This window comes from Branchiostoma belcheri, unplaced genomic scaffold (assembly GCF_001625305.1).
Source record: "Branchiostoma belcheri isolate BF01 breed outbred unplaced genomic scaffold, Haploidv18h27 scaffold118, whole genome shotgun sequence".
Lineage (NCBI taxonomy): Eukaryota > Metazoa > Chordata > Leptocardii > Amphioxiformes > Branchiostomatidae > Branchiostoma > Branchiostoma belcheri.
The window spans coordinates 113,671-125,953 of NW_017802580.1; the positions used below are offsets into that span (position 1 = coordinate 113,671).

The window sequence follows — 12,283 nt, forward strand, 5'->3', positions numbered from 1 at the left end:
CGACTAGTCACTCTGGTCTTCCTCAGTAGACTGGTCGAAAGCTCTAGGTGAGAGAATTTTTTGTGTTGGACCAAAAGGTTTAACTTTAAACTACCAACACAGATGAACTTTAATGATAATAAAAATCTTGTTGCGTGAGTAATTAAATATTTCTGTCTCCAACAGAGTAGGGAACGACCATAACCAGCTCATGACGAATGTCGTCATCAACTCGGCCGGTTACGTCACGTGGATGGCACCTCGCGTCTTCCGTTCCTCCTGCAACATCGACATCTACTACTTCCCGTTCGACGACCAGAAGTGTCTGCTGGAGTTCGGGTTTGTTTATTTGTTTGTTTGTTTATTTAGGAATCTCCCATTAGTGATAATATATACATCACTATTCTTCCTGGAGTCCTTTACATAAAATACAACTATTATTTACATACACGTTCAACTGCTATCATTGACATTATCCTACAGGAAAACTTATCTTTTCAACATAGTAAATTACACATTAAGTATCAATTATTACATCAATTAATAATACATGCATTACATTACGTAGTTATCAATTAATAATATTACATTATACAGTTAGCCTATAAAAACAATTATGTAATGGATGTCTGAGAGGTCAGAGGTCATGAATTTGTACAGAATATATTCAAAACGTTTATCACCAGGAGTTAATTGGTGTGTGTTTGTTTTTATGTGTTTTTGTCCAATTCCAGATTGTTTCTTTAAACGTTCGTGGGTTTGAGGATGTGATGTGAGAAGGCAAAGTGTTGTATGTTTTAATGCACCTGTGTAGAAAAGTCCGAGCCATTCACCAATTTCACACTTCCCATAATGCCTAGTAACGGTCACAGATATGCAGGGATATGACGTAAGACCATCCCCCCCCCCCCTTCCTCGATGTAATATTTCCAACAAGTTCTATCGACAAACTGGTCAACTACTGTTTTGAATTATTTATCTAGTATAAAGCACATGCCATAATTGCATTTTTGTTGGAATTAGAGGATGGAACAATAAAATGACGTACCTTCTATCGTTCTACCTTCTACCGAAGACTCTCCTACTCGCACGGTCGCATGCATTACCGAGTAGGAGAGTCTTCGGTAGAAGGTGGAACGATAGAAGGTACGTCATTTTCCCTAATTCCAACAAAATTGCAATTATGCCATGCGCTTTATACTAGATGAATAATTCAAAACAATAGTTGACCAGTTTGTCGATAGAATTTGTTGGAAATATTACATCGAGGAAGGGGGGGTGGTGGTCTTACGTCATATCCCTGCATATCCGTGACCGTTACTAGGCATTATGGGAAGTGTGAAATTGGTGAATGACTCGGTGCATTAAAACATACAACACTTTGCCTACTCACATCACATCCTCAAACCCACGAACGTTTAAAGAAACAATCTGGAATTGGACAAAAACACATAAAAACAAACACACACCAATTAACTCCTGGTGGTAAACGTTTTGAATATATTCTGTACAAATATTGGCATTATGGGAAGTGTAAAATTGGTGAATGGCGTTGGTTCTAGGTCCTGGACGTACGGCGGGTACGACGTCAACACGACCACGGAGTCGGTCCCGCCGTCGCTGACGTACTTCGTGCATAACGATGAGTGGGAGCTGCTGGCGATCGGGGACAAACATGAGGACATTTTCTACGTCTGCTGTCCGGAGCCGTACCCGCTGGTCACCTTCACTATCTACATCAGGAGGAGGTCTGAACAAAACTTTGTTCCTAACCTTGTTAGCAATACTATCATGAAAGTTTATCTGTGTTGGCTGTTACATGTTTAAAGTTAAAACCTTTGATCCAACACCAAAAATTCTCTCACCTAGCTTCACTGGGTCAGTCTACTGAGGAAGACCAGAGTGACTGGTCGAAAGCTCTAGGTGAGAGAATTCTTGGGTGTTGGATCAAAAGTTTTAACTTCAAACTTGTTAGCAATAGTATTATTTAATGTCTTGTTGCAGATATAGAAGTTATATAATCTTAAATCATCCATATTATCATCGAATCTTTGTATTATGTTTCTCCTTCTTTACTTCTAACGCTGCAAGGCAAATTAATTCAATCAATACTAGTACCTCTATTAAGACCAAAAGGGCTAAACGTTTTAGCCAACACTAAGTAAATTGGGACTTACCCAAATTTTCGGCCGACTCCGTCAGTCTTGTTCACTAAATGGACCCTTCTACTGCGGCTTTTGGGACGTGACGTCGGAAACATATGAACTTTTATGCTTAGTACTTCTATTGATAACATGTTGCTGCATGTATGGTGAGGGCTTTTTTTTTTCAGCACACACCTTTTTCTAATTTATCTATTTTGTATTAATGCATATTTATAATAATTACATAACTGAATATGGCCCCCCGAACATTGCAGGACTTATCCCGACCTGGAGTACGTCGGTAGCCAGTTCGGCTGGTGTTCGCTCAGGTTGACAGCCGAATGTTTCGAAATGTTAAAAAATTTAAACGGAAGGTTTGGCCATGGTTGTTTGATGTTTTGGGGTAGGAGTGGTTGGCAGTCAAACTTGACCCAAATTTAACTCAAATTCAATTTGATTAATCCTAAGGATGATAGGACTGCTCCCGAAGTTTAATTGGCTGATGTTCGGAGAAGGGTTTGAATGTTTGACAGAGTCTTATTGACATTGATACATTAATATCTAAATACACTAACCCCAATAAACGTCTTTATGTCTATTGTCTGATTCAGTTTGCAGTTTGAAGTAAAAATGAGTATTGTCCTTTCTTGTATTTTTCTTGTCCTCTGCGTTGGTGGCGGCATAAAATGAGTTGATAGAACTTGAGTGTGCCGTCACCATGCCTAGTCATTAAAATATTGGAATCATAATAACAAAAAGTAGTGAAAGTTTGTTTGTAACTGACAAGGTCAAAATCTTATGATTTTTTGCCGAGTGCAAGGTCAAAGGGTCGCAGTCAAGGACTTTGAATGGTGCGGTCTTAGCTATAGGCTAGCAGCGCACAAGTGCCTATTTCGGAGATCCGCTAAGTGCGGTTTGCAATCGAAATAGAATTTAAGGGATTGTCTCTCCAGGGGTCGTTGGTATTTCCTATGTGATATAAAGTAAATGTGCTCAACACAGAATGACTGATATCAATAAATTTCCGGTAGGATCATTAAGGGCGCAGTCATGTAAGACCCACATAGTAGTAATGGTTTATTGGTAAAAACACGATACAAATTGGCCTTGCAGTAACCCTGAATTGCGCTGAATTTTACATTCCACATACTCAGTAAAACTAACACTGTAGGCTAATATAATACATATACAAGTATATAAAAATGTAACATTCGATAATTGACGACATGTTTTTCCAATACTATGAATATAGCGAGGTGGTTCGACATCAAGGATATTAAAACAGCATCATCATCGGTCGACCGTACTGGTCGGGGTTATACCGCCCCTTACGAGGTGGCATACCCTTTCGTTAGCTTAATTTTTTTAAATACAAGACGGGGTTCGCCACGCCTCCGTCCGGGTGATGATGTAATCACCATTAAAAACAGCATTGCATTGTGCGGAATCGTTTACTATTTGGCCCCGAAAGTGTAACAAGACTCATAAATGAGACACCTTGCCTTTGTATATTCAACAGTAAGCGTTGTTCCAAATTATCTATTGACGATGTTCCTACACTGTACTTTAACCTTAGCGAGTTTAACCCTAGATACGGTAGTTCTTATCCCTAGACAGATTGCTTCGGGGGCAAGATAGCCTACCCTGAGTGCCATCCAATGTGACTTTTCCTAGAATATTGTTGGCAACAATTCTTTATCATTGGAATAAGATAATAATTTTTGTGTTGCCATGGCAACGGGTTTCTGACAGGCATTTTTTGCTAAATTTAGTACTTTTTGTTTCAACAATAGAATTTTATGGGTTTTATGTCAAGTTACTCATGGTTTCTAATATTAATATCATCCCATGTGATTTTATGTAAATTTTATCATTAAATATGCATAATTTATGCTAATTTGATGAAGTCATTAGCCAAAATCCAAGCTGGCGGACCATATCATTAGAACAGGTATATACGGGTTATTTTCATTAAAATTTCATCAATACTTCCATTTCTTTTTCCAAAAAAGGTTTAAATGAAGGTCTTTAGTATGTTTAAAATGTATTTTGGGCTTTATCATGGAAAAAACTATTTTTGAAAATTCAAGATTGATGATCCAGGATGGCGGATATCTTAAATATGCATTGTATGTATTATTGCCGATAAATGCAAATAATACATGATGCACCCGCAGGTCCATGTACTACCTGATCTTTCTGGTCAGTCCCTGTCTGCTCTTCTCTATCATGACGATCCTGGGGTTCTACCTACCGCCTGAGGCCGGGGAGAGGGTCGGTCTGGGCATCACCGTGCTGCTGGCCTTTACCGTGTTCCTGCTGATGGTGTCTGAGCTCATGCCGCCCACATCATCAGCCGTGCCGCTTATTGGTAAGTCTGTATTCCTTCATCACCGTGCTGCTGGCCTTTACCGTGTTCCTGCTGATGGTGTCTGAGCTCATGCCACCGACTTCATCAGCCGTGCCTCTTATTGGTAAGTCTGTATTCTTTCATCACCGTGCTGATGAAACCTGGTGATGGTGTCTGAGCTCATGCCGCTGATGCCATCAGCCGCTTATTGGTAACTCTTTGTTCGTTCATCACCGTCCTGCATGCTAGCCATCACCGTGTTCCTGCTGATGGTGTCTGAGCTCATGCCGCCGACCTCATCAGCCCTGCTTCTTATTGCTATGTATTTCTTCATGACCTTCTATGTATTTCTTCATGACCGTGTTGCTGATCTTCACCATGTTCCTGCTAATGGTGTCTGAGCTCATGCCGCCGACGTCATCAGCCGTGCCTCTTATTGGTAAGTCTGTATTCCTTTATTCTTCACCACCGTGCTAATGAGATGACCTCCACAGTGTTCTTGCTGATGGTGTCTGAGCTCATGCCGCTGATGGCATCAGCCGTGCCTCTTATTGGTAAGTCTATATTCCTTCATCATCGTACTGATGACCTTCACAGTGTTCCTACTGATGGTGTCTGAGCTCATGCCGCTGATGCTATCAGCCGTACCTCTTATTGGTAAGTCTGTATTCCTTCATCACCGTGCTGCTGGCCTCCACAGTGTTCCTGCTGATGGTGTCTGAGGTCATACCCCTGATGGCATCAGCCGTGCCTCTTATTGGTAAGTCTGTATACCTTCATCATCGTGCTGCTGGTCTCCACAGTGTTCCTACTGATAGTGTCTGAGCTCATGCCGCCGACATCATCATCCGTGCCGCTTATTTGAAAGAGCTTAGCAGACTAGTCTTTTCATCTTTAGAAGACGAGCTTTCTTTGTCCTCTATGGCATTACATTTGAACAGGTTACCTCATCTTCCAAAATCAGACTATATAGCATCAAACAAGTAAATGGACTTAACTACCTGCCAGCCAAGGATTAATTTCGATCTTAATTTTTTTAATTTTGTTTGACGTTTTATTATACGATTTTGTTGTTTCATTTTGTCACGCTATGTTGGTTTAGTTTAAGTTACCTTGATAATGTATGGAATTATGATAAGCATAACAGTGTGCATACATGGTTTCAAAGTGTGTTCTTCCAGTGTATGAATTAGAAATCCCTGACTATCACTTTTTATGACTGTTGCGTGTGTCTCCTACAGTGTGTTACTACGGAGTGACCATCATGTTGGTGATGTTTGCCACCTTCATGACGATCCTGATCCTAAACCTGCACCACACCGACCCGTCCTGCCGCCCGCTGCCTCCCTGGGTCCGCCGGGCCTTCCTGCACGGCCTCGGCCGCGTCTTCTGCACCAGGCCACACCAGGCAAAAGCGCCACCTGGCGTGGACGTCAGCCTCTCCAACTGCACCGAGCTAGAGTTTCTGTGCGAGGAGTACGAGAACGAGATTCGCGTCACAGACAACGGGAAGAACAAGAACGTGGAAGACGCGCACGCGCCGGACAAGAGATACGTGGCGCTGCTGCGCGCACTGCGCATGCTCATGAGGGAGCTGCATCTTTACGTGATCAAGTGTCAGCAGATGTCAGCAGCCAATGAGAGTCGAGATAACGACTGGAAGCGGGTGGCGAGAGTGTTGGACAAACTGTGCGTGGCGCTCTTCACTTTTACCACCGTGGTGACTGCTGTAGCCGTGCTGCTCAAAGTGCCGCATATAAACCTGTAACACAGCTTACAGCCGGAGGTGGCGCTATGTTTTAATCATCGAGCCTGGGGCTGTGAGGACCTGGGGAATGTACCGATGGATAAAGTTAAAGCTAAGGTCCCAATTGGGAAAAGGGGCCCTGGCGGGTAGTTCCCGGGCTGTTTTTTGCCACTTTCGGGCGGGACCCCGACATGGCCCCGCGGGGCACCCTGCGGCTACCGGGCTATTTTTTGGCCCGTCGGGGCCCCGATAAGAATTTAATTCTGAGTTAAATTCTACCCGGGCCCCGCTGACAAAAAGACGCCGTGACCTCATCGTGAGAACACCTCCGGTACCCCTCCGGTTGCCGGCATTCCACCGGGACACATTTCTTATCTCACAGACCAGATGAACAGAATAAAGGTGTGTACTTCGTAAACCCGGGTAAAATGTGTGACCTCACAGATCAAATGATCACAACAAATACGTGAATTCTGCATTACGTATAGATCAGTACAAGCCATCGTCAGAGAATCTGCTGGGTACCTGCCGGGTGCCTGCCGGATACCGACCAAAGAGGGTGACAAAATTTCTAACAAAATGCTACTGAAGGAAACTTTTCATCGTGACCACGACAGCCGATGCCCGCCCGACTCCTGAACCCGGCCGGGGCCAGCCGGGGCTACATCCCCGACGGGCACCGGCGTAATTGGGACCTTAGCTTAACCAGGCTTGTAGTACCCTACAGGGACAATGAGCTGGTGTGTTACGCCGAAGGGCGGTTATATCGGCTGTACAGATACAAAATGTTCAGAAAAATGAATACTTGTGTCAGCCAACCAATGAGGGGAATGGAAAGTAGAAATGATGTTGATGGTCAAAGGTCATCAGGAGTCGGTACCGCCCACCAGTGTCGTGTGTTGAGCTAAAAAATGTTGTTAGTCCGTAAGTGTGACAAGAAGCTAAAGGTTCGTGTGATGTCACACATCTTGGACAAAGGCGTTGTCTTTCGTTCAAGACTGACAAAGGACACACCTTGGGTCTTGTTTCTGCAGTTTTGATGTCCGAAAGTATTAAAAAGCTGATTGATTCAAATGTGCTAATGTCGGGTAGTATGTTTTAATCATATAGATTACCTTTGTTAGAATATTTCCAGTTTTGCCGCCCTAAAATTACATTGGATGTCTTTAATGCCCTACCAATTTTGGTTGCTCACGGTTAGACCAGGCAGGACTAAGCTCATGAGTGCTGGTGGTATCAATAGAACTGTACATGTGTCTGTTGTCCCTTGGAGTGTAATATGTTTAATTGTGCTATTATAAAAGTTCATCATTAAAACCAATGAACAGTATGCATTATCAACATAAAACATCATTATCAACTACAATTAAACATGTTTAAAGTTAAAACTTTTGATCCAACCCACGTGACAAGTCTCATTGGGTCAGCCTACTGAGAAAGACCTGGGTGAGAGAACTTCTTTGTGTTGGATCAGAAGTTTTAACTTTAAACATGATTAATTGTAGTTTATAATATGCTTAGTGCTAATAATGCATACTGTTCATTGATTTTAATGATGCACATGTTTCTGAGGAGAAAGCTAGTATAGGCAATACCACCTATCCTCTCACTCCAGCCACATAAAGTATGTGTGGAGAAATCAAAAAGATAAATAAATATGGACTTATGACTGTGCCGAAGTTGTCTTTTCTCAGAACATTGGTCAGTTATTGTCTGCATGCACGATTACTCCACGATTGAAATGCCTAGCTTGTACATTTATGTACAGCGAAATCACCCTACATATGATTATAACAAAGCTACATATGAAAATTAGAGGGCCAAGAGGACTGAAATCGTTCTGTATAGTAGCTAGCAAGAAAGAAATGCTGTCGAAGTTTTGGCAATATGGAAATTTAAAACTGTACAGAAATATAATGCCACGCAATAGTGTCACACTACACCTTTTATTCATAATTAAAAAATGCTAGAAACGTGCAATAATAATGTTGATGTGAAAAACCAGCCTTCTGTGGCTATTAGTCAGGAGATGTTGAAGCAAGGCATCACAGTCACTGCCAGAAAATTTTTATTTACTAATAGAGCAATGAAGCTCAACACGTTTCCCTTGGCGCACACATACTTCGTTTGACAAAATTTTAATCAGTTTTTAAGTCGAGATACAATACTTAAAATGTATCAATGTAGTTAATATATCAAAATAGTACACAAATCAAAAGCTTTGTTTGCAAATTCGTGGTTAATTCCAAGTATATTGAAAATGATATAACAATGATAAACAGTAAGAGGAAGCACAGATACTAAATGCGACTTTTGGTTCCCACTCAATACTGAAAGAAAAGTTATTAAAAGATAACTTGTAACTTTCAGTATTGAGTGCAATGGCTAACAAGAGTTCCGAGATCTCATACTTCCATGAAATATGGGCTTGATATGTGAATGTAAATTTCTTCTTTAATGTTTACGCAAATGACCTCTGGATTAACATAATATATGTATCGTGATGTCAACTTTTGATTAACTTACAGATGTCCCTAGTATGACATTCCCATCATTCACCATTAAGAAATCATTGAATTTTCGCATTGATTATGCAAGTTAGGCAATCATTTGCATAAATAGTTTCTGTTGATGTTCCATCTGCCATAGGTTTCATGTATGAAAGTACTATAATGTAAAACACTGTATTTATAGAATTCCCTCATTAATTATGCAAATAAAGTCCTCATTTGCATAATTTGCATTTAATTATGTACATATCTCTCTCAGCTACCTACCTACCAAAAAATGATGAAAATACGTTGTTCCTAACTGGACTTATTGGCTTTAAAAGATTTCGCCCGAAGGTCCTCTGCAGTTCCAAAACAAGCTGCTAGGGGGACGAAACCCACACCACTTATTCCTAACAGGGAAAGGTATCTGTCACCAAAAATTCAAGACCATAGCATGTTTAGGACAAAAGATACAAAAACCGGAAGTTCTGCTGCAGTACCAAGATCATCCACAAGGAGGCCCGTATTTGACCTTGACTTTCGGCTTCCAAAGACCTACCAGCATACCAAATATCATCACAATCCATAAAGGCGTTATGAAGTTATGCTGACTACAAATGTGCGGAAACACAAACACACACACAGACACACACACAGACAGATAATGACCGATAGTTCAATGAAATTGTATAATTAACTTTTAAAACAGCTATTTACCACTACTAAAACTGCACAATCTTCCAGTTTAGCATCTGTTTGAAGAATCAACCATGATTATTAGAAGTAACTACGCCTATAAAATAAAAAAAATACTCGGTTTGGTTAAGGCGGCCTAGGCTGATATTCATGTTCGAGTTCGGGCGTGTGTCTGCACGATGGCCACAGACATGTTTCGAACCCGAATCATGTTCCACCATGTTCGATATGACGTCATTCGAATAGAACGCGTGTTCGAATTCGGGGTTACCGCCAGTCATCTGTATGTTTCCTCTGTAAACCCGCGTTGTTATGCATTTTATTCACGGAGTATGACTTAAACGGCTTTACGCGCAGCTGAAAACAGCATAATTGATCTTTAGAGTAATCCATGTTTACGTATTATCACTTTTTTATCAAAATTGTCCAAGGCTATTTTGCATATAAATGTGGTTTTCAGCGGTGCGTGGCCCAGATCAAAATTCAATCCAGATTGGCATAACTTGTGCACGCAGCTCGTGACCGACCAAAATCTAACACATATGGGGACTCATCCTCGATAAGGTAACGCACTCTGATTGGCTGAGATGACATGGCCTCACAAACAAACAAATACGGGCAGTGGGAATCATTCATTCCATCCAGATCACACGTAGTAGATCACACGAAAGCTCCCTCGTCTGATCACACTCTGGATATTTCTTCTCAAAATTTTCTCATCTTCGCTCTGAATCTTCGGACTGAGACACCGTGCGCCCGCCGCCCCACGTGGAGCCCTCTCGCCGCTGCTTCCACGAACAGCGAGCGCCGTGCTCTACCCTCCGCCGCAAAAGACCTTTCCCAAGTCTGAATCTCCGGACTGAGACACCGTGCCCCCGCCGCGCCACGTGGAGCCCTCACCGCTGCGTCCACGAACTGCGAACGCCGTGCTCTACCCTCCGGAGGACCTTTCCCAAGTCGCGTCGCAACTGCTGCGGCTGATCGTACCGGAGCGTACCGGACAGAACGCTGCGGCCCGTGCAGAGCCTCCGGCCAGGAGTTCACCGACCTTTTGCGTCCTTGCTTGCGGTGAGTCTGTCATCTACTAGTAATACTTATTTGTCAGCATTAACAGCGCCTTCATCACGGGTCACTCTTTCGTTTGCCGACTAGAGTCCTTTATACGGACCCGTACTACTAAACAGTCCGGTCGAGCGGTGGCCCCTGATTTCTGGTTGTCAGAAGTAACTGTTGACTTCCACGGCATCCCTGGTTGCACAATCCCGCGATACAGATCTCGGCTACTCCCGTACATTAGAGACTTCCCTTCTGACATTGTGTATATTGAACTGGGTCACAACGACTTGTGTCATGCGGACCTCTCCCCTCACCAAATTGCCCAAAAGATGGCGGACCTTGCATTCTCTATTCAATGCTTCCCAGCTGTAAAATCTATCATCCTAGCAGAACCCATTTGGTGCTACACATTTGGCCCAACATGCCCAACTTCCCGGAACGTTTGGCTGATTTCCGCCAGCATCTCTCGTCTGCCGCCGAACATTTGCCGGCGGTTTCTGTATGGCGACACAAGCGCCTCTCGCGGAAGAACCCAAATTATTTCGCCCCTGACGGACTGCACCTCTCTGATTTTGGCAACCTACAATATTACAAGTCTGTTCGTGGGACGCTCCTAAGCCAGTTGAAACGTGATTAGGCGTATTTCTGTCTATGAACTCGTGTTAACCATTGGATGAGTTTTAGGGCGTAATTTACCCTTTGATGAGTTGTATCATTATTTTGCTATATATCCTGCTCATTTCGACTTTCCACATGTGATATGTAAATTCTAAATTATCTCTTACCCACATGCCTATTTCTGTGGGATCAGTTTGTCTTGTACCGGAGTTCCGGAATAAAGTTTGCATGTTACTGCCAAGCTCGTATTGTCTACGGTTGATGGTTGACTCTGGACTGACTTCAGACTACCACTCGTAGCTCCTGGTTTAGAAGCAAAAAGACATTTTGCACATAGCAAAAAGGAGTTTTTGCTGGGAAAGCAGGAAGCCAATCTACCAGGGTGGCCTGTCTCGCCTGCTGCCATGACAACAGAGTGATCTGTTTGAGATCCTCTTCACAAGAGGCTGTTTCTAATTAGACCGTACCGCGTGGTGTCACTTCCGTACCGCGTCGTGTCACTCTGAGCTAACACGCGGTCAGTTTACGCTCAAGTCCAAGTTCAGTACGCAATTAAATGGTTGTGTTTGTCACTCCCGTGCCGCGTGGTGTCACTCTGAGCTAACACGCGGTCCGGACAGGTCGTGTACGCCAGACCTCCCTACAAATCTCTCCACTAAACCCTCTCCGACTTAAACGAAATTCCCTCCCAACCCACCCAATATTTACACGCTTAATTGCAAACATATTTCTGTAGATAAAAGAATATATTTTACGGGCTTGCCCGGTTTACCCTGTTACCCGATAGCCTTTCAGTTATATTATTTTATCACTTCCGTCATGCGCTCGCCACCCGCTCATGGCGTCATTCCTTACACCGAATAGCTCGTTTGGCTGGTGTAGCTATTTCAGTTGTTCTACCGACTGACTATCGGATATTTTATCACTGAATAGCTCGTTTGGCTGGTGTAGCTAATTCAATTGTTTTACCGACTGACTATCGGATTATTTTATCACTGAATAGCTCGTTTGGCTGGTGTAGCTATTTTAGTTCTCAAATGTAGCTAATGAGTTTCTTGGCTTACCCGACTGTACTATCCCGCGATACCGTACTAAAGCACTACCAAAGCTCAGGGCCTCCTTTCCTCACATACTTTGTCGAACTCGCACATAACGACATAAGGAGTTCAGTCAAACCTTGCCCCCTCTCATTGATTCTATT

At 42.8% G+C, this 12,283-nt stretch overlaps 2 protein-coding genes across 2 annotated transcripts in view; both read left to right on the forward strand.

Moving 5' to 3' along the window:
- The window catches only part of LOC109462497 (neuronal acetylcholine receptor subunit alpha-10-like), a 29,272-nt gene extending 23,031 nt beyond the window's left edge, over positions 1 to 6,241 (forward strand). The window contains exons 7-11 of the mRNA XM_019759051.1: positions 166 to 318; positions 1,542 to 1,727; positions 4,301 to 4,500; positions 4,535 to 4,597; positions 5,715 to 6,241. Coding sequence (XP_019614610.1) covers positions 166 to 318; positions 1,542 to 1,727; positions 4,301 to 4,500; positions 4,535 to 4,597; positions 5,715 to 6,241 — 1,129 coding nt within the window. The remainder of the gene's footprint in view (positions 1 to 165; positions 319 to 1,541; positions 1,728 to 4,300; positions 4,501 to 4,534; positions 4,598 to 5,714) is intronic.
- Positions 6,242 to 9,482: 3,241 nt separating this feature from the next.
- LOC109462498 overlaps positions 9,483 to 12,283 on the forward strand; it is a 5,351-nt gene continuing 2,550 nt past the window's right edge. Inside the window, exons 1-2 of the mRNA XM_019759052.1 lie at positions 9,483 to 9,495; positions 10,273 to 10,476. Of these exons, the coding sequence (XP_019614611.1) occupies positions 9,483 to 9,495; positions 10,273 to 10,476 (217 nt within the window). The remainder of the gene's footprint in view (positions 9,496 to 10,272; positions 10,477 to 12,283) is intronic.